General features: G+C 50.8%; 4 protein-coding genes across 13 annotated transcripts; 3 read left to right on the top strand and 1 right to left on the bottom strand.

Annotated features, from left to right (window-relative positions):
- Positions 1 to 24: 24 nt before the first annotated feature.
- On the top strand, positions 25 to 7,291 carry yps (Y-box binding protein ypsilon schachtel). 2 transcript variants are annotated; one of them, XM_034330894.2, is made up of 7 exons: positions 25 to 185; positions 1,453 to 1,516; positions 2,739 to 2,772; positions 2,868 to 3,126; positions 3,239 to 3,546; positions 4,214 to 4,276; positions 4,645 to 7,291. In XM_034330894.2, the coding sequence occupies exons 1-7, from the start codon at positions 125 to 127 to the stop codon at positions 4,687 to 4,689; spliced, it is 834 nt and encodes a 277-aa protein (XP_034186785.1). In that variant the 5' UTR covers positions 25 to 124; the 3' UTR covers positions 4,690 to 7,291. The 2 variants fall into 2 exon arrangements, with proteins under 2 accessions (XP_034186785.1, XP_034186786.1); XM_034330895.2 differs by lacking the exon at positions 4,214 to 4,276.
- LOC117607311 (protein-lysine N-methyltransferase SMYD4) lies at positions 5,397 to 10,969 on the bottom strand. 3 transcript variants are annotated; one of them, XM_076692081.1, is made up of 9 exons: positions 10,172 to 10,969; positions 9,956 to 10,100; positions 9,776 to 9,894; positions 9,328 to 9,717; positions 8,762 to 9,130; positions 8,501 to 8,702; positions 8,230 to 8,445; positions 7,817 to 8,162; positions 5,397 to 7,730 (listed from the first exon to the last, which is right to left on the bottom strand). In XM_076692081.1, exons 1-8 carry the CDS (start codon positions 10,530 to 10,532, stop codon positions 7,838 to 7,840), a joined length of 2,127 nt encoding a protein of 708 aa, XP_076548196.1. In that variant the 5' UTR covers positions 10,533 to 10,969; the 3' UTR covers positions 5,397 to 7,730; positions 7,817 to 7,837. The 3 variants fall into 3 exon arrangements, with proteins under 3 accessions (XP_076548196.1, XP_034186763.2, XP_034186762.2); XM_034330872.2 differs by having other exon boundaries at positions 5,397 to 8,162; positions 9,328 to 9,449; positions 9,513 to 9,717; positions 10,172 to 10,964; XM_034330871.2 differs by having other exon boundaries at positions 5,397 to 8,162; positions 10,172 to 10,968.
- LOC117607309 (growth factor receptor-bound protein 14) lies at positions 9,391 to 24,018 on the top strand. Of its 5 annotated transcripts, none has more exons than XM_076692080.1 (13): positions 9,391 to 9,532; positions 11,549 to 11,676; positions 12,654 to 13,120; positions 14,548 to 14,729; positions 14,795 to 14,954; positions 15,033 to 15,163; positions 15,565 to 15,651; positions 15,715 to 15,846; positions 20,964 to 21,191; positions 21,277 to 21,384; positions 22,530 to 22,798; positions 22,860 to 22,953; positions 23,030 to 24,017. In XM_076692080.1, exons 3-13 carry the CDS (start codon positions 12,664 to 12,666, stop codon positions 23,306 to 23,308), a joined length of 2,127 nt encoding a protein of 708 aa, XP_076548195.1. In that variant the 5' UTR covers positions 9,391 to 9,532; positions 11,549 to 11,676; positions 12,654 to 12,663; the 3' UTR covers positions 23,309 to 24,017. The 5 variants fall into 5 exon arrangements, with proteins under 5 accessions (XP_076548195.1, XP_034186758.1, XP_076548194.1 ...); XM_034330867.2 differs by lacking the exon at positions 9,391 to 9,532 and adding an exon at positions 11,035 to 11,206; XM_076692079.1 differs by lacking the exon at positions 9,391 to 9,532 and adding an exon at positions 11,035 to 11,302.
- Positions 24,019 to 24,246: 228 nt separating this feature from the next.
- Positions 24,247 to 27,360, top strand: LOC117607321 (uncharacterized). Of its 3 annotated transcripts, XM_034330893.2 has the most exons (5): positions 24,248 to 24,380; positions 25,380 to 25,633; positions 26,088 to 26,141; positions 26,202 to 26,356; positions 26,414 to 27,360. In XM_034330893.2, exons 2-5 carry the CDS (start codon positions 25,420 to 25,422, stop codon positions 26,780 to 26,782), a joined length of 792 nt encoding a protein of 263 aa, XP_034186784.1. In that variant the 5' UTR covers positions 24,248 to 24,380; positions 25,380 to 25,419; the 3' UTR covers positions 26,783 to 27,360. The 3 variants fall into 3 exon arrangements, with proteins under 3 accessions (XP_034186781.2, XP_034186784.1, XP_034186782.2); XM_034330890.2 differs by having other exon boundaries at positions 24,247 to 24,380; positions 26,202 to 27,360; XM_034330891.2 differs by lacking the exon at positions 24,248 to 24,380 and having other exon boundaries at positions 24,394 to 25,633; positions 26,202 to 27,360.
- The last annotated feature ends 27 nt before the right edge of the window (positions 27,361 to 27,387 follow it).

The following is a 27,387-nucleotide window of genomic DNA, read 5'->3' as shown; positions in this document are numbered from 1 at the left end:
TTTGTACGGTCGCCTGGAGGCGCAGCCATGTTGGGAACATTAGAAGGGAACCAACACCACGACCAGAAAGACGGGAACATCTAGGTTCGGCAGCGGCGTGTCTTAACACCTTAACACCACCACCATGGCTGACCCGGAAAAACAGCCCGAACAACCAAAGGCTGTCCAGCAGAAGCTGCTCATCGGTGAGTGAACTGTACATTTACACTTTATATCGTATACGCGTGTATTTCGACGGTGAAAAAATTCAGCTGAAAGAGAGAGCGGGTTCGTTTCCGCGGAATCGTCCGCATGTAATAATGGCGTCCTGGAGCAACGAATGTTTAACCATGTGGCATGGGGCCGGCGAGCCGGCCAGTTTACACTTCGCGTCTTTCGATATTTTTTAGATCGGAATCGCGATTAAACACAAAGGCCGTTCGCTCTTCTCGTTTATTTCCTCGTTTGCTTACCTTTCTTCAACGAGTTCGTTTGCACGCTTTCGATCCATCGTGCTTCGTTACGTTTCCCTCGCCAACCTAAACAGGCAGACGGAAGGGAATACACAACGGACGTCTTTTCGTATCGTTTTCGACTTAATTTTCGTTTCTTTTCCTTGACTTTTCATTCTTTTTTTCGTTTTTATTTCTACCCCCCGGGCTCGCGAACGTATTCTCATCGAGTTAAACGAGTACAAAGTAATAACCTGAATCATCGCGATCGTCGGATCGCGATATACCGCGTGTTTTTCAAAAATATTCGCGATTTTGTTTCTAAACCTTTTTAATAAACGTTTTCCATAAATCGGCTGCCGTAACGCGATCTGATTACGTAAGTTTCGGGCTATTTCTTAACGTTCACCTTCGTTCTAACAACTCGGTGGCGTTCGTTACCGAGTCTAGCGCGTTCTTTCGTTCAGCTTCCGTTCGATTCGCGAAAACAGGAGCAATTTCGAAGGAACAGCTCAACCAACGAAGAAAAGTATATAGTTTTACGGAAAGGTGGACGCTGGAGGGGGCAAGGAGGGAAAGGAAAAGGAGTAGAGAAAGAAAATTGAGGGCATGTTTGTGGCGGTTAACGAGCATCCCTCGTCGAAGATGCCTTACGCGTTCGCGCTAACGCCATTGTTTAGAGGAAGGAAACCGTTAAATCGACGAAAGAAAATCTTGGTAATTCGAGCGTGTAAACATCGACTCGCCACCCCTATTATTAACCGCTTTCGATAACCAACAAAAACCGTCTCGAAGATAAACATCGTCGATCCGTGTATCGTTCGATTGGAAAATCGAATTCTCATAATACTCGATTATCGATACAGACCGCGGATCGAGTTTCGAAGAAAACTCCGAATTCTCGAGAAGCTGCCTAATCGAATTTGACGACGCGTTGATCGGATAAAGCGACGGACGCAGCGGCGCAACGTTACGCGGCTAGATATCTAATTAGAGCGGTTTCGCTTTTGTTGGGTTTCAGCTAAGAAAGTGACCGGGACTGTGAAGTGGTTCAACGTGAAGAGTGGGTACGGATTCATCAACAGGTTAGTAACGATCCGTCATTTTCCGCGGTTCTTCTTCTCTTTTCTTTTCTCTTCTCTTCCCCACGCCCCCCACTCTCACCGTCCCCCCTTCCTAATCCTTTCTCCGTTACGCCTCCAGCTACCTTTTACCTGATCGAGACGCTTTCCGACCTACCGTGACCTACGCCAATGCCGATATCAAATTCGCTCGTTCGATTTGAAACGATGCACGTTGCACACGCGTTTTACTCAATTGAGAAGAATGTTCGGTTCCTCGTTAACCACGTTACCAAAAGAGAGCGAAATAGAGGGCAAAGTATTTTCTTCCCGTTCCAAACCCTCTCTCTATCTTTGGCTATTTCTAGTCCCCTATTCTCCCACTCTCTCTCTCTCGATCTCTTTAATAAGCGCTTTTAATATGCGACCGGCTACTTGGTCTACGTGTACACGCAGTATAAATACACGCGGTTACACGGGCACGTAGATGGAAAGATACATAGACTATAGACGCGTTTGGCCGTCAGCCAAGCCGTTCGTACGTTTTCGAGTAACGCCGGTGTCGTGGAAAATTTGAGACAGGAATCACGGTCGAAAATCGAGTAACTTTGTAGCGAAGCTGGTAAGAAATAACGATGCTAAGTGTTCCGGATATTTCCTTTCGGACGATGTCCAAGTATTTTCAGCGATTAATTTCCAGATTTACTTCACTCGGTATATAAATATCTTTATAAATAAATAAATAAATAAATATTCACTTTGCATCTATTTCGAACGACGAAATGAAATTTCTCTGTTCTGTAATCGTTTATTTATTCCTTATTTCGATACAATTTTCCTTTGTCGTTGCCAACGAAAGGGGTTATAATAAGAGCGAGAGAGAACACCACCGATAATTCGCACCGTGGTTCGCGCCATTTGCGCGGATCTCGCGGTTCATTTAACCGGTGGTAGAGCAAACGTTCGTCCGGACACCCATTGGTTCGTGCTTCGAAGCATCCTCTGCACGGTCCATGTTCCGAGACGCACAAACTTCTCTTTTTTTTTTTTTTTTTTCTTTTGTTCGGGCGCTGCAGGCCTGAGAAAAGAAGAAAAGAATGAAAGAACAAAAGGGAGAGAAGGTAGTCGAGCGTTTCTAGTTTCTTTCTTGTCTACGGCGAACGATCAAAGTTCAATGACCTTTCTACCGGCCTGTTTATTCCGCATTGCACCGGATCTCTAAAGGGTTACGCTTTGTTTGTTACAGAAACGACACCAAGGAGGATGTGTTCGTGCATCAAGTGAGTAGATTTAATTCTCTGCGCTTTGGATAAAGGTAAATTTCTTGATTCTGAGTATGAACGTTGCTGATCGATGGTAATTGATGCATCCACAGTCGGCCATCGTCAAGAATAACCCAAGGAAGGCTGTGCGTAGCGTCGGTGACGGAGAGGTGGTCGAATTCGACGTGGTAGTAGGGGACAAGGGTCATGAAGCGGCCAACGTAACCGGTCCTTCCGGGGAGCCGGTAAAGGGTTCACCCTACGCTGCCGATAAGCGACGCGGACACCGCGGACTTCATTGGTACAGCAACCAGAGACGTGGAAACGGTCGGCCGCAACGTAGACCTCGAGAGGGTCAAGAGGGTTACGATGGTGATTAGCGATATTTCTTTCATTGTTATTTTCTTCGCGTTTCTAGCTTCAGACCGACGAGTAGAAGCTGATAGATAGAGAATTGATAATATAAGATGAAAATGTTTATTAGGCGAAGGCAAGACCGGGGACGAAGCGAACGCAGGAGACGCTGGCGGTCAGCAACGACGTTACAGAGTTCGACGACAGTACGATGGGTATTATCGTGGTGCGCGACGCTCCGGTCCGTCGGCGCAGCAGCAAGGAGACAACGGGGAAGCTGGCGAGCAAGGTGGCGAGGGTGGCGGCGAAGGCGGCGTGCCACGAGGCGGTGGCCGCGGTCGCGGAGGACCAACTCGTCGTTACTTCCGTCGCAATTTCCGTGGAGGAAGAGGCGGCGGACCTCCGCGTCGTCCTCGCAGCCAGGACGGCCAAGTAAAAGTCCGTAGCAGTTTGTCTGTATAATGGTTAACTCCGTCTTCCTACCTTTATTTTCTTTTTTTTTTTTTTTTTTTTTTTTTTAATTTTCTTTCCACATACACACAGCAACCTTCAATCTACGCTTTCTTTCGCTTCGTTTCACGCGCGATCGTTCCGTTCCTCCTTTCGTTTCATAGATTTTTCTTGCGTGGTAGATTTGAAATACCTCGAGAATCGTTGCTTCCCGTCGTTGTTGCTCTTTTTGCTGATTTTAGTTACCGACGAGGTAGATACGTTTGAAAGAAAATTTGAAAGAGCTACTACTCCAAGAAGCATTGTTACTCGACTACATTCGTTAGTTTTACGAACCCGTAGTTACTTTATTTACGATACGCTTGTAAATATTCGCGTTATCATCAACGGATCGCACATATCGCACGTTTCTTGCTCGTATCATCTCTCTTAATTTCTACTTCTTTAGGTTTCTTATGTCCGGTAGTTTGTACGATTTCTTTCTTGTCTTGCTGTCTATCTTGTTTCTACTGTATGTTTTTTTTTTCCATTAATCTAGCGCGAATACAATTGACGAAGATCGGAGTGTTCGGTCCGTTGACGAATTCTCGTTAAATGGCGTAGCGCTTGCACACACACACACACTATTGCACGTATCTTTTTGTACTCTTTTCAGTCGGAGCAGAAGTCGGATGCACCTAAAGATAAGGATGCACCTGCCGCTGCCCCTGCTCCACAGGTAACGTGGCTTTAGTTTTCTTTCTTTCCTCTGGTTCCTTTCATTTTTAACCTTTCTCTTCTTCCTATCGACCAAAACATTGATCTCCAATCGTACGCCAGTTTTTACGAACGTTTTACATATTCGAAGTTAGTTATTCCTGGTTGAAATTAGTGTCTCTCTGTACCATTTTCTCTATCACTTGGGTTTTCTATTCTCGTGCCAGTTTTCTTGCTTTCTACACCGCTCCTCCTAGCATCTACGTTAGATTCTTCGCGTGTAAATACATAGTTATTCGTGTTTGTCGTCGACTTTTGTTCCCTACAGTTCGCGTAGGCGTTGCTATCATAGAAGGAGCGATCGTCTGACGAATATCGTTTATCTTGCAGGAGAGTCAACCGGTCCAGAACACCACCACCGAAAGCACCGCTTAACCAAGAGTAATGGTACCACTACAACAAAAACACTCCTTTTAATATGTAACAGCAACACCCGTTATACACCGAATCAACAGCAGCAGCAACAGCAACAACAGCAGCAACAACAATATAACATAACAATTGAAAAAAAAAAATTAAAAAAAAAAAAAAATAAGAAGAAGCAACAAGAAAGGGAAAGAAACCTAGAAACACCACTCCACACCCTCCCTGAAGAAAGGGTGTAGCGAATGCCGCAATTTCGATCGCGACGAAGAAAGACACCGATGGATCGACTGCGAGCGAACAAACATTTTCAACTTGGACGTATATCGTTGATATAGTTTTGTAATTTGTAAAACGCGCGGTGTTCGATCCCCGCCGCTCGATTGATTATTTTCATTTTTCTTTTTTCCGTGCCTACCACCTACTGAAACGGGGGCAACGATTTCGTACAGTTGAGAACGCAACGGTTTTCGTTCGCGTCCGTGAGTTTCGCGAAACGGGAATCGCGACCGCGACGAATTCGGTGTGAACGAAGCTCATAACGAGGTGATAATCTCGATCGTGGCCAAATTCAGTAATAACGTGTAAAAAGAGACGAGAAGAAAGAATAGAGGAAAAAAAAAAACCAGACACGGTGTGATGGGATACGTAATACGAATTCGAATTAGCGAAAGTGGTATTTTTGTTCTTGTTTTTGCGTATTCATTGTTTCTCATATGTTTTAATTTTTTTTTTTTTTTTTCTTCAACGAAACGCATTCGATCGTTTTTACGCGCATATATGTATATGTATACGTATCGTTGAGTTTAACGCGAGATCCGCGATATTTTTCTCTTGTCCCGTGCGTGTGTTCTGGGTAAACGCGCGTTGCGTACAGATTGATATCGAACGGGCGTTTACCCGCCATATCGTCTATCGGTTTAGTAGTTTTTTTAGTTTCTCGAAATTATTCCGTTTATTTTTTCTTTTCAATTTTGAAACGCGAAATTCGATTCGTTTCGACACAGTCGATCGTCCGTCGTCGTTCTCGCGCGTCGTCAAAATTTTTTCTTTTCGTCTCAAATCCGCGGGTCGAATCGCGACAGACGGAACGGTCCGGCAAAATTCTTCGTACGATATATTCGATTGCGACAATTGGGGTTCGCGTACGATCATAGCAATAAGATGGACGCGATCGATGCCCCTGGTGGGTAGAACTAAGTTTGAGCAAGGCGTTCGCTTGCTCGTGCCTATTATTCATCCGACGATCATTATCGAGATTTCACGCGTTACGAGTTCGACGTAATCGTGAATCGATTCGTTATCTCCGTGCTAACCGAGCATCGACGGCGTTTATCGAACGCCGCGATGCTCGGCGCAGATCCGCGGCTGTTACGATTCCATCGAAGATGGAAGGTAACGACACCCGTGGTTCGTTCGAACGAAGCGAGACGACAAATGACGAGGAGATAGAGCGAAAGAGAGGGAGAGAAAGTTTAACGCGTGCGAGTGCACGCGTTTTGTATGCGTGTGTGCGTGTCAGAGAGAAGATGAGACGGTGAGACACAGATAAAAAAAAAAGCTTTATACGATTTTGCATGGAAACGAAACCACTTTTTTAAATTTTAGTTTGTAGTTCTATCGTCGGAAAAATAAAAAGTACAATTTTCTTTCCAAACGTAATTCGAGGTCGACCGAACAGTGTCGCAAGCTCGTTGGCAGTAGGTTTTTTACCTTTCATTCGAAACGCGCTCTGGATCTCGGATCTTTGTCGCCGTCCTCGTCGTTCGTCGCTATTTTACCTGCACTCGTGGTCGAAGACGCTTTACGTTCCTTGCTGAGAAGATTCTTCGCGATAGTCGATCGCAGGATCTTTCGTGGGAGAACCGAAAGAGGATGAAAGCGTGATAAAGTGGCGCGGGATGGGGGGAGGAAACGAGTGGTGTGCGAGCGTAACGCCAAGTGGGAGAAACGCGATCGATTAATAACGAAACAAGTGTAAATTAACACGGTAACATTGAAGAAACGATTTTTTTAACAAGCAGGATGGCGTAACTCCCACGAGGCGTAACAGCTGGGGAGAACGGCAAGAAAAAAAAAAAAAGTAAAAAAGAGCGTATTTTAAGAGGGGTCTCGCGAAGCAGGAATAAAATCTAAATCGAAAAGTCGCGACTCGCATCGGGCGAGCATTGTAATTGAAATGAAGCACGCGAACAAAAAAAAAAAAGAAGAATGCATGTGTTGAAAGTGAATATCGGAATTAAACGAAACGCAAAGGATGCAGAGCAAATGCGCAAAACAAGAATCGTGCGAACGAACGTGCACGGTTCGGCAATACGTGGACACGTGGCGTCCGAGAATTTAACGATTCGCGAATGTCTCGTTTTCCGATGAATTTCGGCGCCGGGAATCGGTGCGATTCTCCTCGGCAGACGAGACTTCGGGTGAAGAGAAGGAGAAGGATGAGAGGCAGTAGCAAGAGGAAGAGACGCGCGTTGTATCACGTTTTGCGACAGTCAATTAGTTTCGATTCAGTTTCCCGCGAGAGAAAGAGATCATAGCCGTAGGAACCGTCCGTGAAGGTATCGGATCGGACAAGAAACGGAATGAAAAAAAAAAAAAAAAAAGCAGAAAACCGAGGGAGACGCTTGTCTCTCGAAGAGAATGTATCTTCGATCGAAGCCGAGACGTAAAAATCTCTCGCCGGCCGTACGGACCGTGTCCGTCGACCGACAGGCCATCCCGATCCACCACCTTCCTTTCCAAAAAAAAAAAAAAATTTCACCCATCCACCCCCTCTACCTTTGCGCCCACCTTCTTACCTTCCCCATTCCTCCTTCCCAGCTTATCCTCCTCACCTTCGTCCGCTCCCTGTGTTCCTCGAACCCAGTGAATTTTATACCGAAACGCGAAATTTCGAAAAAAGCTACTTTCATATACGGAATTTAATTTTTTCACGAAACATGTGCATTATAAAAAATAAATGCCAAAAAAATCGCAAAATCTCACGAACCGAACGTCGAGTTTTGTTACGTCTCCACCGATCTCTCGTATTCCTCTTCCTTCTTCCGGATCTAAGGCAGGTAAGCGATTATCCGAGCATCCGCCACGCTTTCCTTCTCTTTTTCTATCACGCATTTATTATGTTTCGTATTGTTACCGATCGTTTTATATCGCCGAATCAAACAGGGGGGTTTTGTGGCGACCAAACGTTGCCATTGTCGGCCATGCATACGCTGGCCGCGATTTCCGCCAGGTGAGTGTCCTTGTGGGGTGGCACCGCCACTCGGTGGAACTTGTCCGCTCCTTCGAGTAACGCCTGCAAAGCGGCCTCGGCCTGTTCTCGGTCCATCGCGGCGAAACCGCGAGCGTAAAGGGTTTCGCATTCGCGTACCGTTTCGAGTGATCCTCGAAGATCGACCTCTCGTCGACACGAGGAGCACTTGATCATCTTGTTCGGATCTCGCGGCGTTCCGTGTACTTTGGTGCATCCCTCGGTAGGACACCTGCGGAGAAAAATGGCGCTCGATTACGTGAAAATTTGTAATTTTGTAAGACGCGTCGATTACTGACCTTAGTCTAACGAGGTCGTTCGACAAACCGTCGAAGAGGGGCCAGTCTTCCCGACAGGCGGTGCACTCGCAACGAAACCAGTATCTTCCAGCGAGAGTGTTCTGACGCTCCTTCAGTGTTCTCTTGGTGAATATTGGCCCGTAATTCTCGGCTACCACGTCCCCTGGTTCCAGGCGACGAATCGCTCGAATCACGATCGATCGACCAACGAAATACCTGCGAAGAGAAAAGTTAAGAATGTTTTACGCGTTGAAATTTCTTTCCTCCGTACCTGGTCACCGCCGGATAACAGTCGTGATTGAAACGAGCGACCGTCGGATAAACGGCCACCCCTAGGTACACCGGTTTGCTGCCCCGAAACCAATGCTCCGTTCCCAGTCGCGTTTCAAACACCTCGTGAGCGTTGAATTGCAGCATTTGAAGGTGCTTCGAGAGCAACGCGGCCACTCCGATTTCCTCTTCGTTCGGCGTCTCTGAAAACGAACAGGTTTCACAAACGAGCCAAGAGGAATCGCGTCGACGAATCTTCTACCTTCGTCCTTGGTCGGCTTCTCGAAGAAACCAACTCTCTGCAAACATCGAAGCATAAACGCAGCCATTAGCGATCTTTCGAAAAAGTCTTTAGCCGATCTCTGTTTCTCGTGCGCCACCAAGTCGTACGCCCTCAAATCGATATCCTCTTCGAGTTTCTCCCTACGCTGCGAGTCTCGCCATTTTTTCTTCCTCGAGCGCCGTTTCGCCGATTTACTCGGCTTCGTCTCCGTCGACGATCGCGCGTTCCGATCTTCTCCCTCGTTCGAGGTTCGACACGTTAACGCGTGTCGGATCTCCGCACACTTGTTCGGACCGTTTTGTGTGACCATTCGCAAGGCAAGCATGCTCAATACGCTCATGCCCGAGCCTAAACGGCAAACGAATCGTTGCATTTAATTATCGAACAAGATTCGTGGATAATTTTTTTCTTTTTCTTGTTTCATCGACGGGATAAATCTGCGTATTTGGTCGGCAAATATCCGGGATACCTTATACGTCATCGGCAACGCGATGTGCCGTTATCGAGGTCGCGGGGTCCCGACCCTGAGCAAACGATTTTGTTACCTATCAGTAGCGCCAGAATCTTGCACTCGTACTTGTGGTAGGACGACATCGCCGCATCTCTGCACTTTCGCCCGCAGAAAGCCACGCCGCTACAGTTCGGACATCCCACCGGGGCGACGAACCTGAAACGATTGCCACCCACCGTCGTCGATGTTAAAGAGAACGGAGGAAGAAGGAAAACCGACCTGGAAAAGCAGTGTTGACAGTGAGTGCCGAAGAAATCGGGCAACAGAGCGGCGGCGATTGGATGCTCGACCACCAACGTGTCGCCAGGGACGATCGTCTTCGCGGCGATCGCCCTCTTACCCGCGGAAACCGTCTCCTCCATCTCCAGCAGGGACGAAGCCCCCGGTATCCCCGGATTTTCCCCCTCGGTCAACGGTGGTAAAGCTACGGAATAAATTGATCGTTCGGGGAGAAAATTGAACCGCGGTCTCGGGAAACTTACGTTTACTCTCCGTCGTCGTCCACTCTCCTCTTCGCTCGAGTTCCTTCGCGGAAACTAGACTCTTCTCGTTCTCGCGAATAACCTTCTCGCACGCTTCTTTCTTTCGGGCGAGTTCCGATCTGAAAGGAAGACGGATAATTTTCTGTTTCGTAAGGAGTATAGAAAACGAGAGGAACGAACTTGAATTGCTGCGGAACGGTCAGCTCTTCGGCGAAACGCAAGTCGTCCAAAGCGAGGGCGTGTTGACCCGAAGCGGCAAGGATCTCCGCTCTCGCGAGTAACGCGAGCGACAAAGTGAATCCTCGATCGACCTCCTCGCATTTTCCTGGAACGAAAGCGAAGAAAGAAGGTGAGCGACGATCGCCGAGGGTTCTCGAGGGTGGAGGAATGGAGAACCTGTTAGCGGGGCGCGAAGGACCGCTTGGCTGAAACACAACAGCGCGTTGGTGCGTTTCGCCGCGGTCGCGGCCACGAACCCCTCCAGTCTGCTCTTCCTCGACGCGGTCGCGTCTTTAGCCCTGTACAAGGGTTCCGTCCTGTTCAATGTCTCCAACGCCACGGAGTTTATCTTCGGTTCCGTGAAGATCGCCCGGATTCGATCCTCGTCGTTGGTCAGTCGCGCGAACACCTTCGCGATCCATCGGTCGCCGGCGACCAACGCGACGCGCTCGCCGAACTCGCTGAAGAAGCCCTTTTTTCCTGATCGCAGTGTCTCCGAGGAGCACAGGTTTCGGTAACGTTCCTCTCCTCCCTCCATCCTCGAACTCGAAATCAATTCATCTCCTATTTCTTCGCAATAAACTTGCGACGGATCACCCCGCGCGCGGAAAGACGCGCACCGACTGCAACTCTTTACTCGCGACCCTTTCGAACCGGTCGAATAATTTTAGACGAGGCTCGCCTCGCTATTTTCGTCGCGAATTCTCGCGCGAATGCGCCGCTCTAGAGCCCTTCCTCGGCATGCACCGAAAACGCTTCCGACAGACACGCGTTTCCTTATTTTCAGGAAAGTTTGAAACTTGAAATCAACGCTGCCGCGTTTTTCTCTTCCGTCGGTGCAAACGATTGAAAATCGAAACGAAGGGAAAGCGATCGTTTCGGGCGTTTGGCTGGCGAAGATGAGGTCAGAGCGGAACGGCCGGTTGATTGGCGTCCAAGAGTCTGGCTGCGGCGGCGGTGGCGGCGACGGCGGATCGCGCGATTCCGCGTGCGCGACGCGTCTCGCGTGGCGGTCGGTTAGTGCGCAACGCGAGTTCGCTCCGTTCAGCTCGCGGTCGAGCTTGACGGTTTACCGGATCATAGTCATCCGTGCTGTTAGTCGTACGAGAAAGGTCGTCGAGGCCGCGATCCGCGTGCACACGGATTTTCACGAGGAGAAGCAGCTGAAAGGAAGCAACGATCACCGTCGGCGATCGAGGAGACGGAAAGAAGGTTGGCAAGTAGACCGCGGTTACGGCTACGCCGCGGACAAGCAGGACGATTCGCGCGATAAACCGTGGGAAACGACGATAACGATAAAGAAAAAAGGCGAGTTCGTCGAAGCGCGGCCCGATTCGAGTATCTTCGAGTGACGTAAGTCGCGACGAGCCGTGGTTCGAGCCGCGAACGCGTTTCCCTCCACGGCCAATGAAACCAGCCTCGAGCGTGAGGCGCGGAAATTCAACGCGACCGCTTCGAATGTTGCGCGAACGCCCTGTCTTCGGGCCGATCGACGAGGGCGAAGATACGAAACGAAGCTGTACTTCGATAAACTGACTGATCGAATGATTTCAGGGATCGAGGACGACCGGGAAACCGCGACGCACGAATGATCGAGGAAAGGCAAGGACACTGGAATAGGGTTGCCATCGAGCTACGACGAAATCGTCGTCATCCTCCGCTCTGGATGTCGTCGTTTGCAGGTCAGTATTCGTAAACATCTCGGCCTCCTACCGTGTCGCCTTTAATTGAACACGATTGACTTTTGCCGCCTACGACGGTCGATTCTTTTCCAACGAAAGATCGATCGACGATGGAACGGCAAAAGCAATTGGACGCGATCGTTGGAACGTCGAAGCGCGTTCCCTGGAAATGTAGATAGAGTGAGATTCGAGGATCGGTATCGCGCGAACGCGAGGGCAGGGCCGCGAAAAATGCATCGGCGGTGACGTGCTCGCCGACACGTCTCCGCGTACTATCGACGGACCAATTTAGACACGCGCCGTCAATTTAGAGTCGAGTTAATCTTCGTTAGCCTTGCCGGCTCTCCCCGTGATCGTGCAAAAAAAAAAAAAAAAGAACAGCCCGGCCGCGGGCGGGCGAACGATGAAAAATCTCTGAAAGAGACTACTCGGGAGTAGAAGGTGTCGAGCGTCGACGAGGGAAGAAAGAAGAAAAGCAGCGGTTCGACCGCGTCCGAGAAACGTTGCGCAACGATCGTGCAACAACCTTGCCACGCGATACAACGAATCGCTCTTTCTTTCGAACATCGTGACGTAAAATAAACGATGACGCCGATCGTTTTATCTTCGTTCGTTCGATTCGTCCGCGGCCCGTTCTGTCGCTAGTTTTCTCGCGTATCTCGTACTGGTCGCGACCGACAGACCGGAACCCCTCGCGATTAAATGGATCGTAAGCCGCGCGCGCCACTTTTAATCTCTACACACCGCGTTATCCCATTCTTCCATTTTATCGCCTCGTTTCGCTATTTTTACGCTACCACTGGACGCGCCCACCGGCCGAGTCGTTTGTTTTCTCGCGATACTTAGCCGATCGACCGATCGCCGGACGAAAGGATGCCGCGTTCTCGCTGGCGGAGCCGAAACGCGAACACGAAACCGAAGCCTCGCTTCTCTCGCCGCGTCGATCTACGCCGTAACGATACTGTCGCGTGTTTCAGAACGCTCGACATGATAGGAAACGTAGTGCTGCTGAACGGGACAGTGTTCCAGCCGGCGAAACAGGACACCGTCCACGATATCTTCGATCGTTTCTCAAACAAAGATCCTCTTTGCCTGGAAGACACGGTCGCCGATGCGCTCGAAACGAAAAGGAACGAACAGAACGATTCGGACGACGCAACGACAGCCATGTCCATCCCGACCGCTGTCACCGCAACCCCCGCCTCGACCACCACGGAAACAGAAACGGAAACGGAAACGCTGAACGCGACGACGACGGTTTCGAGGATCCAGGATAGTAGTCGCGATGCCGAAGAAACTACGCACGAGCGACACAAGATTTACAGCGAGGCGTTTTTAAAATGCTGCGCCGAACTCGCGAGCTACAGCGACAACGCCTGCCACAGAGATCATCGCAGAACCAGCTGGTTCTCTCGGTTTCGTCGACGATGCTCCAGTGTCCGCGGTAAGTTCGAAATTCATCCCCCGCGGTTTACCCCATGTGTCCCCTTCCTTTTTTTTGAAGGAAGGGGGCGCATAAGCAGCCCAGTCCTCCGGGACAACCGATTTTTCGATTTTACGCAAGCGTACCGGTCGAATCGTGCCTCCATCGCCGTGTTTGAAAATCGCGCGGAATAATTCACGCGCTCCTGCTCGGATTTCCCGGGGATGAACGTCGGTTTTTCACCGCATGGAACAAGTTATATCCTCTTATTGTGTAAGTTTTCTCTTCGTCTGTCGTCTACCCTCTTTTGGTCCATCGACGAATCTTCTTACTGCGTGTGAAAAAAACTACGTTCAATTCGGCACGTTATTTTCGGAACAGCAAGGATATAATTTGCTATTCAGCGGGTGATGTTCAAAAGGGAATCGGTAAGTTCAGTTTTTCCAGTTTATTTGATTAAATTATTGTACATTGTATCGTGGTCGTACGAGATAAATTTTTTCCTGCTAGATAAAAGAAATGCGAATAAGGGATGAAGAAGCGCGTCGTATTTGAAAGGCGGGAAAATCAATGAATCGACGGAAAAATGAAATAATGGCGCGTAACATTGAAAAGGAAAGATTGCGTTCGTATCCGAGGAAATGACAGTTTTTCCTGTTAAATTCCCGCTGAATAAGTTTTAGCCGTCGCGTCGATTAGAAACTATTGGAACACGAAACGAGATGGTGACGAGGTTGCTCTTTGAACATCGCGGCTGTTAAGTAACCCGTGACGGTTTACGCTCGCGCTATCGAGGAATGAAAATTCGGGGAAACGTAGCGCGTTTCATTGACTAATTAATTACGCTCGTTTCGTCAGATCGAAACGAATCCGCGAAACGTATCGACTTACGTAAGATTCGTTCGATCGATGCAGTTCAAAGTACAAGGACGAACGATCCAAGTTTCGCCGCGAACTTCATCTTCTCTTCGATCAAGTTTCCAATAAATATCAGTTCGAACAAAATAACGCGTCATTTACGCGTTTCGTGTATACGCTTTCCGTAAAACTCGCGTTGATAGATAACAACTTGGAAAGAAGACGAGCTTGGCGACGAATTCGGAAGGAAAGGAAGTCGATGGAACGAAGCTGAAAATTGAAGCGACTGGTACGAGAAGGCCAAGGTTGCGGTCGGGGTTGCGCCGCGGCGTTACCTCGTAATCGTTTCTCTAATACCACCGCATCGACTACTGTCAATCGTAATTCGGCACCAACTGTTTTTCTAATACCGTCAGCAAAGAGAAAGATCACGCGTATCTTCAGCGTTACGCACTTATTTTTCCATCGAGGATGCTGCTCGAATCGCTCGAGACCAATCGGTTGCCCGGGGAGAAAAACATTCTATTCGACTAATCAACCTCGCGATTTCTATGTTCAACTTTGCTCACTTTCGCATGTTTTCTTTGCAGATTGGCTACCGACAATGTGCTCGTGCCTGGACGGTAGCAGCGTGTTCCTCGACCGATCCGTGACACGCGTGGGAAATTATCACCGCCTCGGCGGGAAATCCAACTTCTTCGAGTTCGATCGCACGATGGAGGAATCGAAGCGTAATCGATACGTGGACATCGGCGACGACTTGGACGAGGAGGTAATTATTTCCTTAAGATCGCGTTATCGTATGAAAGAGAGCGAAACGCTTGCGGTGTTGCACAGGTGGAGGAGCTGCGTTTTTACAACGACGACCTCACCTGGAACACGCTGCTCGTCGAAAGGAATCTACGCACGGTGGATCTGTGTCAGCTGCTGAAGGTTAAAAGAAGCGTGTCCGGCATCGATTGGTCGATCGTGGAAACGTGGCCGGAACTTGGAATCGGTGGGTATTAGCATCGCTATTGTTCGATCCGTCCGCTGGACGCTTCGGGCGATCGATAAACGCGTGTTGATTTCGCAGAGCGCACGCTGGAGGATCACGAGGACATCTCGGCGGTTCACAGAGAGATGAAAATGTTCGCCTCCCAGCACGAGAGGAAATTCTTTTTTCGTTTAGATTACCTCAAGTACGAATTTTTCTTTGATCCTAAGGTGAGTTTAAAGGAATAAGTTTGCCTCGGCTACGAAAGAGCCGCGGCTTTTACGCCACAACGCGGCCGTATCTATATTTTCTCGCGTTTTGCGTCAATCTAACTAAGCATAGATAACCGACGACTAATTAATTAATCAACACGGAAGCGATAAAGACGAAACGTTCGAGTGAAGTTGGGCAAATCGCTACGTACTCGTTACGAAACTTTCACGCTTGATCGATCGCGATTCTACCCGTCAGTCTCGCTCGGTAAGCGACACCGTTTTCGTCGACGGTGAGCCGCTTTATCGACGGAGTTTCTACGAGAGAGGGATCTTCCTACGTTCGACATCGATCGAACGCGGCGCGCCGTTTTTCAAATCGGAACAGCTCCGTAAACGAGACGCTTTGTTTGTTACAGCAATTCTTTCCCACCGACATGGTCGCGTTTCCTGCCGCCTTCACGGACCATGACGGAACGGTGACAGACGCCGAAATCGCCTTGCGTGTAAGTAGCGCGTTTCCTTCGTCTCCTCGTAACGAGCTACGTATCGTTTCGTTGACGTTCCAGAATTATCTACAGCAGGAAAACGGCGAGTGTCCACAAGTGTTCAGTCTGGTGTGGATACGGATCGGTCATTTGGACGCGTGGAGAAGAACGCACATGCTCCTTCGCGATCGGAAGCTCTACCTCGCTAAGAAGGTGAGCAACCGTTTGTTTTTTCGCTTATCGATTTTGGAAGATCAACGGATGATCGCGCGGACAGACGAACGCTTCCCACGGTGAGTCGCAAATCATCCTGATCGATGGAAATAGGTTGCCCCTCGATGCCCCTTTCAGGGGAACAATAACGTGCACGAGGTGATATCCGTATTGTAAAGAGTACGCGGCACGCGACTCGCACGCGACCGATGAAATCGGATCGATTCAGAGATCTCGAACGATTCGAGGCTAAAAGCTCGTAATTTCGCGATTGCATCGTCGTGGAAAGTTGGGACGAGAGAACGGACAGCTGACAACGACGAGCATGGTAGAGCCGCACGCGACCCAACAGTAACCTACCGACCGATGCCTTACACCTTACCGAATGCATCCGTCTTTCGCTGGTCGTGCACGGACCAGCTGTTCTCTACCGTACGTTGCTCTTTACCCTATGTTTCTTCGCTTTCTCCGTCTCCGTGTTTTCTCGAATCCGTTTCGCTCCGCCGCTCATCGTCGACTCTGACGAACGGCGAAAACTTTTCGCAAATTCGAATCGAAAGATTACTCGTGATTCCATTCGTTGCACGAAAAGAGGCGTTTTCGAGCAACGAGGAAACGCGATTGTATCGTAGTCTCGTTGCACTCGCTTTCACCGCGATCACCGTACGATTTTCTCGCCGTTTCCGCTTCTTTCCTTTCGATTCGTATATCGAAGCGAATTCTATCGTTTCATCTTAACGTATCTCGAGAAGTGAAAAAAAGAAGGTAAAGGAATTCAAGGCGGTATCGCGAATTTTCATCGGTTTCGAAAATTTCCGCGGCAGGTAGCGATCAGGTGGAGCGAAACGCGAGTTGGCGCGAGCGCATCGATGCGACGAGAAACGAGCCTGCCGCGTTAAAGCGAGTGTGCCGCGCGTGACACACATTCGCCCCGGCAAAAGAGCTATTCTGCTAGGAACGCCGCTACCCGGGTCGTCGACCTGCCTTCGGCCGCCTCCTCTGCCATCACCTTCTCGCTCGGCTCTTCTCCTTTCTGCCAGCACGTCCCCGTTCCCCTGGCGTTTCGCGGTTCGCGGCTCGCGGACTCGACTCGCGACACGCCGAATCACCGTTCTCTCTTCTCGCTCCTACACTTTGCCCTAGTCCAACGTCGATTCGCTTTTCTTTATATTCCATCAGGTCCATTCAGCCGCATCCTTTCGTTTCGATCGATGTTTGGGAAAAATTACTTCGCTCTCGGTTTCGGTTCGTCTATCCATCTCTTCGCTGTCCAATTTACGACGGACAAATGGACGCGAGTTGGCGAACTTTGGTTCGTCGCGCGATCAAAAGCGGGACAGCCGGCATAGAAACAGAATCGTGAATGTTGTACATACACCTGCGTCAAGTACATTGCTCGCGAAACGTTGTACCCCCTTCTTTTCTTTTCCTTTCTTTTCTCTCTCTCTTCATTTCGCTTTGTCACGCGAGTACGATCAAGCATCACCGCTGGTCGCGAAACCGTTCACGGTTCCGGAACGGTGCGCTTGGCGACAACCGGATATTCGGTGGCCGGATGCGCTCCGAAAACGAACAAAACTGCGGCCTTTCTTTCGGCGAAACGTTACGCGAACGCGAACTCGGAATTCCGAAAATTGCACCGCTTTCCTTCCAACTTACTTCCGTCCGTTCCTGCTCTTCCTATTCTATTTTCCTATCCACATTGCTAACGATCCCCTACCATACACACCCGGTCGCCGCTTCTACACCCGTTCGTTTCACCGTTCAGGGTGTTGGAGAAACACAATGCGCTTTCGCAATGCACACGATATTACGACGTCCGTTGCATCCACGTCATTGTTAGCGTTCGCCACGCGTGACGCACCCCGTCAACCTTTCCCGATACACTTTTCCCTCCGTTCTCGTCGTCCTGAAAGGTTCTACCTCCTTTCCAGAGATTGTACCTCGATTTCTGTTTCACGATTACCGGTAAGTAAACGAACAGAATTGGAAAAATTAACGCGACGATCGATCGCCGTTAGAGAATTGGCGAGAAAACGAGAAGTTTCGATACTTGGGATAGATTTAATGGGTTAAGGTAGTCGAGATGGAATCCACGTTACTGCTTCCTGGCACGCGGCCGAAAGGTGTGGATTTTCCAACCGCGTAACCGACGTTCTCGGTGTCATCGGTCGAAATACACGATCTGTCCCTCTTTCTTTATCCGTTCCTTTACACCAGTGCGCTCGAGACGATCTCGTAATCGAGAGGAGGGAACGGCACGCGATGCCGATTTCGCGAGTCGTCGAACCGATCGAAGGCACTCAGGGTTGGGGGATGATTCGAGGAAAAGGCGGAGAGGAGCGAAGTTGGCTCGGTTGGGGTTCACTGTGGCATATCGATCCATCGGCGGAAGAAGCAACGCTAGTCGACAACTGAAAACGAATAACCCTGCTCGATGCTTCGTGCCGAGATGAAAAGGTGGGACGAAGCGGAAGGGGAATCGTATGGAAGGCTTAAGATCGAATCGGCGAATCGATCGCCTAAGGAAGCATCGTTTTCCTCGCTAGCGGGACGCGCGTACGCTCGTAAAACGCTCGAAAGGAACTTTGGCGAGAGCGTTTCTCTTCTCTCCCACTCGATCGCTGGCCCGTTGCAACATCGCCTCTTTCTCTTCCACACCCATCCGTTCGAATCCTTTTCTGTGTCCGTTCTTAAATCCCTCGGCCCAGGGCTTTTACCTCTACCTTTCGAGCAGGTATCCTCGTTAATCCGTAGAAATCTCGGTTTCTCAGAAAGGACAACGGTTCGCCTTAGCGAACGAACCTTCTCATCCTCGTACCGGTAGGTTCATTTTCGACCAGGTTTAAAATCGTCCAACTCGGTTTAACAACCGACTACGCGTCTTCCGCGTTTGCGGGGCTTCGCAAAGCCGTCGCGTAATCGCCTTCTCGAGAAGTCCTCCTTCCAGCTTACGGCTCCGAGTTCGAAATCGACGCCAGTGGCGAAGGAAACGAGGAAAGAAATTGAAATTGATTATCGTCGAATGCAATTTGCCGAAAATCTAAAGGCGAGGTGCGGAGAGCGGAAGGAAGGAAGAGATGGCGAAGTGGGTAGTCGGCCAGCTGATTCGGGAGAGTTCGTCAGCGGCCGTGATCGAAAGGAAGGAACAGAGGAGGTGGCGTCGGTGGCTGCGGCGCAGCGGCGCACGACCGATGCAGTCTGCTAGCATCGCCACCGCCACCGCCGCCGCTGCCGCCGCCGCCGGGAAACCAGCTGACTGGTCGATTCGGTCGTTTCCGTATCTCGTTCGGGCATCCTCGGATCTTTGTCCGTCGCCGTGCACGAGGCTACCGGCGAACGAGCAGCCGCTCCGTCAGTCGTCGTTCCGACAGCGAGGGGAGGCGATGCGTCACTATCGCGTCCCCTACCCCTTCGACTCGATCGCTATCGTCCTCCTCGTTTAATTCGCGATCGCGAGAACCAGTAAAAACGAGTTACCCGTGAAATCGACGCGACTCTACACTGCCGAACGGCAGATTACGCGAGGAAAGAAAAAATTCTCCCTCGTCGTCATCGTCATCGTTTTCGTCGTCGTCGTCGTCGTCGTCGTGCAGTCTGCTCGTTGCCGGTAACTCGCTCCGTTCTCTGCGCATCCTGTCGCGTCTTTCCTACCTGTCAAACCCTTCCTCTTTGCGCTGCCCGTCGCTGTTTCTCTCTCGCCTTATACCAATTCTTCTCTTTCGCCGCGCTAAAGAAACGAACGACGCAGGGAAAAGGAAAGAAAGAAAGGAAGGAAGGAAGATACGCTGGTGTCTCGTAGACGGCGGTGGTACATGTACATCGACGTCGAGTCATCGAAAGTCTCGATTTCCGTTGGTCAGAGAAATCGAAGCTTCGGATTCGGCTGGACGATATCGAGCAAGAAAACCGAGCCTCTGCGAGACGCGAGAATCGTCGATCGGCCGTACCGTGGTAAGTGGAAGCGTCTCGTGACCGAACCATACCGTTCCCAATCGAATCGGTTTCTTTCACTTTCCCACACGAATTTTCACCGCATCGTCCGCGCGTTGCTGCTTTCCAATCGACGCTTCTGTTCGTCTTCCTTTTCTTTTTTTCTTTTCTTTTTCTTTCTTTTCAATTATCCGATGGTTCGCGGAAATCGATGCAATTTCGCATCGTCGTAATGGTCGTCGCCGTACGCCCAACTAAACGGCTCATCGGTCGAGCGACGATTAAACGCGGCAAAAGTGTTTTCATAGTGCAACTATGAATCCATCGAAACGGACGAAGAAACTTCGATTAGGTTTCAAGCGTAGACCGAAAGTTTCGGTGGAATACTAGCGAACGAGGATCTACGAAATCGATTGACCGATCGTACGGTGCTTGGCGCGAATCTTCTCGATCTCTTCTTCTGAAATTTTTTCGAAACCCATCGTTTCATCCGTTCTCCATCCGTTATTCAGCGTCCCGACGGCGACCGTCGTCGGGGAATCCCCGGATTTCTTTCGGTTTATCGAAACTCGAAGTTTGCGTAACGATAGGGCGCTCCGCCTACGCCAGCCAGCCAAAACCAGTCCGCTTCTCGGACGTCGTTAAAGCTTTATTTTATCTTCGACGAGGACCTTGCTCGATGACGAGCGTGTAACGCGCGCTTCTTCTCGCGTCTCGCAAGCTCAGCGAGTTTGTCGCTTACGCGGTCTACCAAACGAAGCGACGCGAGGCCGAGATAAGAGAATGAAAGGTAGGACGAGTAAATGTTTTTTCGACCGATCCACCCACTCGATCGGTGCTTCTCCTTTCACGAGCTCCTACCGTTACGCGTTCTCGCGTTATTGCACCGTAATCGTAGTACGACGCTCCGTGGCCCACATACGCTCCTCGATTCACGATCCTCCAGATCTCGCTAGTTCGCTCCTACTCTCGGTTTTTCCACGGAACCGTCAAAGTAGAATAAACGCCGGGGGCGAAGCTCCGGTCGAGTTTAACAGGGAATTATCTGGTCTTTGCCTAATCGTTGCCTCTCGCGCTTCTGGAGTTACTCGTAAACCGGTTCCATCTTCCTCCTCGTCGTCTACGTTATTCCTCCTCGTGGTCCCTCACCGTCGATCACGTATTTGATACGATAATGATTTCAGGAAAACGAGCAACTGATACCCCTCGCTCACTTGTTGGATTACGTCGTGTACAAGATTACGAACGCGAAGAAACGGTTCAAAGCGCCCTTCGAGTGGGGCGTTTGCCTGAGGCCATCCTGCAACGCCGAAGCCGTAAGCACGGTGGCTGGAGAATCCGGCCTCAAGGTCATCGCTTTCCACAGTGAAAAGTCCCGCGTTTGCTGGCTCACGGCCATGAGACTCGCCAAGGTAACCCGAAAAACTCAGCATCCTTAACCGCGACACCGAAATCCCCTGGATTCATTTTCCCATCCGTGTTTTCACCCTGTTACAGTATGGCAAACAACTCAGGGAAAACTACAGAGCTTTCAAGAACAAACAGTGCGAGCAAAGCGGCGGGGAGAATCCAAAGGAGCGGTACGTCAACTACAATGTGTCCAACGTGAGTGTCGTATCTTCGAAATTGCTTGGATGATCCCGCGGTGAATCCTTTCGCGATACGTCGCGTCGAGAAAGAATGGAAAAAGAAAAGAAAAAAAAGGTGCGACCGCAAAAGTTGCGGGATACGGGGGGGTAGGCTGAGTGGAAGGGAAAAAAGGGTGGGCCGGGGGTGGTGGAGGAAGAGGAAGAAAGCGGGCGAGAGAGTTTCGAAAATCGAGCAAAAACCCCGAGGCGGTCGGCTGTTGCTACGCGGCGGCGACTATCGATCATGCACGCGGGGTCTAGACGAGAGAGCGAACCGCGTCGCTACGCTTCTCTTCCACCGCTTCCAACGTCCATGCGTTTTCCGTCGCGTCGTATATACCGTGGACCACCGGAAGCGCTCCTCCACTCCGTTTCTTTTTCCCCCCTTTTTCACGCTTCCTCTACCACCGTTGCCGTGTTCGCGCAGAACATCCCTCTCCTTCGTTTCTCTCTATCCGTTCGCCTGGCTGACCAACCATCCACCCTTCGACCAGTCTCTCTGGAACTCTATCCGCTAGCGGCGCGACCTCTCGTCGCGCACCGTCTACCACGCACGGTCGATTCCGTGCGCCTGCGTACTGTCAACCTTGACATTGAACCACCGTCGTCTCGCGATCGAGTCGACCCGTCGTCGTTCCCCGGTTCCGATCTCGTTTCCGGTCTCGCAGTTTCTCTCCTCCTGGCCTCCGTTCTTCTTCACCCTTCGACGGCGACGACGCGCTTTCAACCAGCAATGGAAGACGAGGTAAGCTCTCGTCGATAGCGATGGTCGAGGCGTATAGACGCCTTTGCGGAATCAGTTGATCGATTAGCTACGCGTTGACGGTTTTGGAAACGACGAATGGTAGCGGGGATCGTTACGTAAGCAGCTGATCGCGTCACTAGAGCGCGGCGACGAATCGTCGAAGGGGGATAGGTGGCGGGCAACCGCGGAACGACGAAACGTACGCGAGGTAGGTAACGCGCAGCGCCGATTGTCCGCGCCGCTCGATGCTCGCCTAGCAACAGGCGTCAGGGGTTGTCAACCCTCCTCCGATCCACCGATTATCTTTTCGATACGTCGAGATGATAAAAAAAATTTTTAAAAAAAGTTCCGAAGAATGATAGTTCGATCGTTGACAGGAATCGGCGCGTTCCCGAGTGGCGATGGATTTCACCGGAAGCGTCGGCAGGATCGTGGAGGATCCAAAGGAGGCGAAGAACATCGCCGAGAGCGAAGGAGTAAATTGGCGGCGAACCTGGAGGCCGTTTTCTAGAACTCCACCTGGTTGCGCGGTGGTTAGACTTCACGGACTCGACGACGGTATTCACGTGTTGCAGCCCTGGTTTCACAGGGGATTGAAGAGGGACATGGCTGCAGCGATCGTCAGGGACCACGGTTCCGTGGACGGGTAAGCTTCGTGTATTTTCAATCGAATCGAAAGCAGTCGAAGAATCGTTTTATCGTTCCAGAGTGTTTCTCGTCCGGGAGAGCAAAAGCAATTTAGGCGCTTACGTGTTGACGTACAAGTACAGCGACAGGGTGTTCCACGCGCAGATCCAACCCGTAAGTACCAATCTGCGATATCTGCTCCAGTGATAAGAGTGCAGAGAATAGAGTAAAGAACTCTTTCGTTTGATAGGTGTTCGACGAACGATGCAATTGCTGGCTGTACACTTTGGACAAGGGTATAACCAAGTTCTACGATTTGCTGCAACTGATCGAGTTTTACCAGCTGAACGCGGGTTGCCTGCCCACCAGACTGACCCATTACGTGCAGAACGGCGTGCCGGCCGCGGTGCCGCGACCGGAAGACGGCGGTGCCTCGCCGTCGCCTCCCGAACTCGGTCATCGTTTCGCGAACGTCACCGCAACAGGCGCCACCGGTTTCGCCAGCACCGCCGGTCACAGAAGCATCTGAGGATAGGATATCCGGCGACCCGCTAGCGTCGGTTCCACGTTCGAGCACGCGTCCCCGGTTCTGAACGGGAACGGGACCGTTGAACGGTCCGGGGAGGCTACGAACGTTCGCTCGACGCGATCGGGTTGCTGGAGCTTGTGCCTGTGCAGCTACAGCAAATGGAACTTGTAACGCTCCTGCCCCGCTCCTGCTCGACTCGGCTCGAAGGCCAGCGCCAGAGGCGAATAGAAAGCTACTTTGCCGGAGAACGGCGACGTTGCACGCGTTAGTTCGACGCTACACAAGACGGAGACCGTTTCGTAGAATGATTCGTCGTCGATCGACCAAACACGCATGGAACGCACGCGACTCGTCCGCTCTTCGCTTCGCGAGCATCGCGTCAGTCGTGGTTAAACCGGCGGTTCAAAAATCGACTTTGACAGCGGTTAATCAATATCGATTTTTAACGTCGGCGCCGCGCGACGCGTCGCCGTCGACGGAGAGCGGACGCGACCAGCACCGATAAACATCGAGCAAGGAATTAACACAATTGAGACTGCGATCGGTGCGTTACTCTGTTCGCGCGATCATCGTCGATACAAATTGCGATAAAATAAATATATTTTGTACGAACGTAGACGGAAAGTGGACGCGAGCTCCGTCGGAGATCCGCGTCCGTTGAGAACAATAAACACAAAGAAAATACAAACGACTACGAACCGTTTGTACCTGCACTTCTTTCCCTTTAGCGTCGAACGAAACTTCCGTACCGACGGAACGAATAGAGAGGCGCCGTCTGTAGGCTTCCCTTCGGATTCCGGTGTCGAGAAGGTAGCGGAATCTCAGGGGAAGTAGAGGGTACCTGTGTCAGCGGATCGCAACAGGTAAGAGGTAACGAGGAGCGTGCCAACGGGCATCGGGTAACTGAACGGGAGGAGGAGCAGCGCGGAAGAGGGGATGGAGGGGCACGTAGGCGGAGAGGTGGAATTCAGGTGCGAGCAGGAGGCTAGCGGAAAAGGCGGCGGTAGTAGTTACCTCCTGGATCGTGGATCCTCAGTTTACCGCGACCAATCGACGCGTCCAGCCGACCAAGGTGACTTTCTCGTTTTCTATTCACTCCGTTCCCGTTCCTCGCTGCTTTCCACTTTCCATTTCACGTGATTTTCCGATAGTTTCAAAGTCGACGATCCGCGTGCACAGTTCGGTTCGATCTCGAAACACGCGACCGCTCGGCGATTTTCAAAGTCGCGAAATAAACGATCCACCTGCTACCTGTTGAGAAGCGATCGATCGAAAATTCCAAGCGTCGACAGCCATGCGAGGCATCGTTTTAGTCCGATCCTCGGCGATCGAGGAGGAATTGGACGCAGTCGAGCGAAAGATTGGAGAAGACTGGGGCGCAGGCGCGAGAGTCGAGCATCGGTGATGAAAGAACAATGGATCGCGTTCGATTTACGTTGGAGCGATTCTACGCTCTCGACTTGCGGTCGAAGCAGACTCGAAAACCTGTCCGGTCGCATTCCTGTCGATCGCCCACGCGACTGCGAAACTGTTTCTCCCTTCGGCCGACGCGTTCAAGCTAACGAACTAGGATTTCTACGTTTCCGGCGCGCGCCATCGACAGGACCACAGCTTGTTCGTGAATTTCGCCGCGGTACCAGTCGCGACGCTTCTCCCTCTCGTTCTCCAAACTCCTTCCATCTCCTTTGCCCCCTCGTTATTTCTCCCCCTCTCGTCTGCTTCGTGACATCGCATCGCGTCGAACACGCTGCTGCGTCGTGTCGAGTTTCGGATCGTTCGGAGATCGACGAGAGGCCGTCGGCTAAAATCGATCGGTACCGTGTGACGCGTCGGAATTTCCTCGGCGAAACGGATCGAACGCGTCCGCGATAGAAACGGGAGACGGGAGCGAGTCGATCGAAAAGCGGCGAGGTCGAATCGGCCCGGCTTGGCAAACGATTGTTCAACGACCAACTACGTGTACTCGCGATACCTGTGATGAGTCACGTCGCGTTCTCCTCGTCCTTCTTACCGAACTTATCGTCTTAACTATGCCGTTACACTAGTTAGAGCTTGGACGAATGGTTTTCAGAATCGAGTGGAGCATGGTCCCGTTCGATCACCGTTAAACGATGAAAGCACCGATCGGTTTGCTCGCGCTGGCACTGTTGACCATAGGAGCCGCGGGCGCCGCCTTGAATCCGAATGGAGTCCTGTGCGGCGACGTACGTTGCACCACCGTCGAGTACTGCAGCCACCACGATAAACATTGCAAACCCTGTTCCAACATCTGCAACGTGACCGGTCGCAACTATGAGCCCGTCGAATGCAGCACCGATTGTCAAGGTAAGCGAACGGAGCAGCTATTGTACGATAGCATCGGTATCCTTTACGGTCCAACGGTCGAGAACCGGCGGCATAGAGCGTTTCGGATCGATGAAAAGGGGGGAAACTTGGCCCAGGTAGTAGGCCAAGCGTTTCCCGAGACCCGTACACCTGAGTACGAGACAAGGTAGCTTCGAGTCCGTTGACTTTACACCTGACCACCTCCCCCTCCTTCACCCGTTCCCTCCGCCTTCCCACACGCAACCAACCTCGATGACTCATCCCTACAGTTGCCTGACTGCCTTCTTTTCCTTCCTTCCTTCTCCTTTTCTTCTTCTCTCCCCCCGACGCCCTTCTCCTACCACCGTGCCCTATACTCAAGGAAAATTCTCTCGGTGTCCCTTTTCCAAACGGACGCGGTCAAATCTGAACCTGTTCCGTAACGATCCAATAAATCCATACCGTTTCTTTTCAGAGTACCTGCACGACCAACGATACGTCCTTCTCGAACAGTACAACGATCTGCGAGGTAAGGTTTTTTCACTCGAGGGTGTACTATAGGTTACTATAGGTCGTTTATAATTCACAGGAGAAGTCGGAAGATTATGGATCCTGGTGGCGGTGTCGACCACCGCGGCGGTTTTCTCGCTACTCTCCTCGATGTACCTGCTCGCGAAGATGTTCCCGAGATGGGTAAAGATGCGAGCCGCCTTGGCTCGATTATTCACCGGAAAGTGTACGAAGGTGAGGAGAGAGACCAGTCTTTCATCGGGATCGAAAGTATCAACCCCTATTTTTCAGAGGGCGAACAACGGTAACAATCGGCGTAGTCACAATAATAATAACAATAAGGTGCAGGAGGACGCGGAATCAGGCACGGTGAAGCACAACGGATTGAAACTGACGATGCCGACGATAAGCGCGAGCGTGGCTCCTTCTCGAGAGCCCGAACGCGGAACCGGAAACGAGAGTGGAAGCGCGAGCGGGACCGGTAGCAGAAGCGGAAGCGGAAGCGGACCGTGTCACGCGACCCCGAACACAACCACCACCTCCTTATCGGGGAGGCATCCGAGCGAGGACACCACGCTGGATTATGCTTACGATAATCCAGCGATGACCCCTAGCCCGGAAACCGCTCAGCTTCGAGCGAAACGCGAGAGTTCCTTCTAATGGTGCAACTCTCGCGAAACCAGTATTGTACATATACAAAGTAATTTTAAGTACTTAAAAAGCTACGCGAGGAATCACGCGTTCCTTAACAGAGATCCTTATCAGCCATTCCGTCCACGAAAGGCCTTTCGAGCGAAGCCGTGTCACGGTTCGCATAGGTCAGCGACGGTGAACGCGGTGCGACGATCGATAATCGTCCGAAGAACGCGCGCGTTTAGCTCAACTCGAATGCTCAATCGTCTTATGCCTTTGGAAAACAGCGCGCGTTCCTGTCACCTTTATTCATTTTCATTCTCTTTTCAACCCGTTTGGTCGTCGACTCGCGCAAACTCCGTTGACCTTAGTATCGTAAGTAAATTCGAGCCCGCAACGAGCAGCGATCTCGCCTCGAACCGACGTCTTCCAAGGCAAACTTCGTTCTCGAGACGGATCGCCGGTCGTTCCGTGCGGGAGGAGAGAATCAATTTGTACCCTGATCGTTCGTTAACCTCTACAGTAGGTATTTTTAATTTTAAGACGATTTTCGTTGTTGTTGCTATTGTAGTTTGTACGAATAAACGCAAGTACGTGCACTTGAATATCCGAAATCCGATTCTTCTAACAAT

The sequence above is a fragment of the Osmia lignaria genome, chromosome 14, assembly GCF_051020975.1.
Source record: "Osmia lignaria lignaria isolate PbOS001 chromosome 14, iyOsmLign1, whole genome shotgun sequence".
Classification (NCBI taxonomy): domain Eukaryota; kingdom Metazoa; phylum Arthropoda; class Insecta; order Hymenoptera; family Megachilidae; genus Osmia; species Osmia lignaria.
The sequence above is the reverse complement of the archived record's forward strand: the minus strand, read 5'-3'. Positions and strand labels throughout refer to the sequence as shown.

Bases quoted from the DNA above. Each gene is read 5' to 3' on its own strand.
- LOC117607321 (XM_034330890.2), top strand. From the start codon at position 25,420: ATGAAAGCACCGATCGGTTTGCTCGCGCTGGCACTGTTGACCATAGGA. The intron at 25,634-26,087 runs GTAAGCGAACGG...GTTTCTTTTCAG, and splicing joins ATGCAGCACCGATTGTCAAG to AGTACCTGCACGACCAACGA. The intron at 26,142-26,201 runs GTAAGGTTTTTT...TATAATTCACAG, and splicing joins ACAGTACAACGATCTGCGAG to GAGAAGTCGGAAGATTATGG.
- LOC117607311 (XM_076692081.1), bottom strand. From the start codon at position 10,532: ATGGAGGGAGGAGAGGAACGTTACCGAAACCTGTGCTCCTCGGAGACA. The intron at 10,101-10,171 runs GTTCTCCATTCC...CTTTCGTTCCAG, and splicing joins CCTTCGCGCCCCGCTAACAG to GAAAATGCGAGGAGGTCGAT. The intron at 8,703-8,761 runs GTAGAAGATTCG...GTTCGTTTTCAG, and splicing joins GAAGCCGACCAAGGACGAAG to AGACGCCGAACGAAGAGGAA.
- yps (XM_034330894.2), top strand. From the start codon at position 125: ATGGCTGACCCGGAAAAACAGCCCGAACAACCAAAGGCTGTCCAGCAG. The intron at 3,547-4,213 runs GTCCGTAGCAGT...TACTCTTTTCAG, and splicing joins GCCAGGACGGCCAAGTAAAA to TCGGAGCAGAAGTCGGATGC. The intron at 4,277-4,644 runs GTAACGTGGCTT...TTTATCTTGCAG, and splicing joins CCGCTGCCCCTGCTCCACAG to GAGAGTCAACCGGTCCAGAA.
- LOC117607309 (XM_034330865.2), top strand. From the start codon at position 12,550: ATGCCGCGTTCTCGCTGGCGGAGCCGAAACGCGAACACGAAACCGAAG. The intron at 14,730-14,794 runs GTAATTATTTCC...GGTGTTGCACAG, and splicing joins GCGACGACTTGGACGAGGAG to GTGGAGGAGCTGCGTTTTTA. The intron at 22,799-22,859 runs GTAAGCTTCGTG...TTATCGTTCCAG, and splicing joins GACCACGGTTCCGTGGACGG to AGTGTTTCTCGTCCGGGAGA.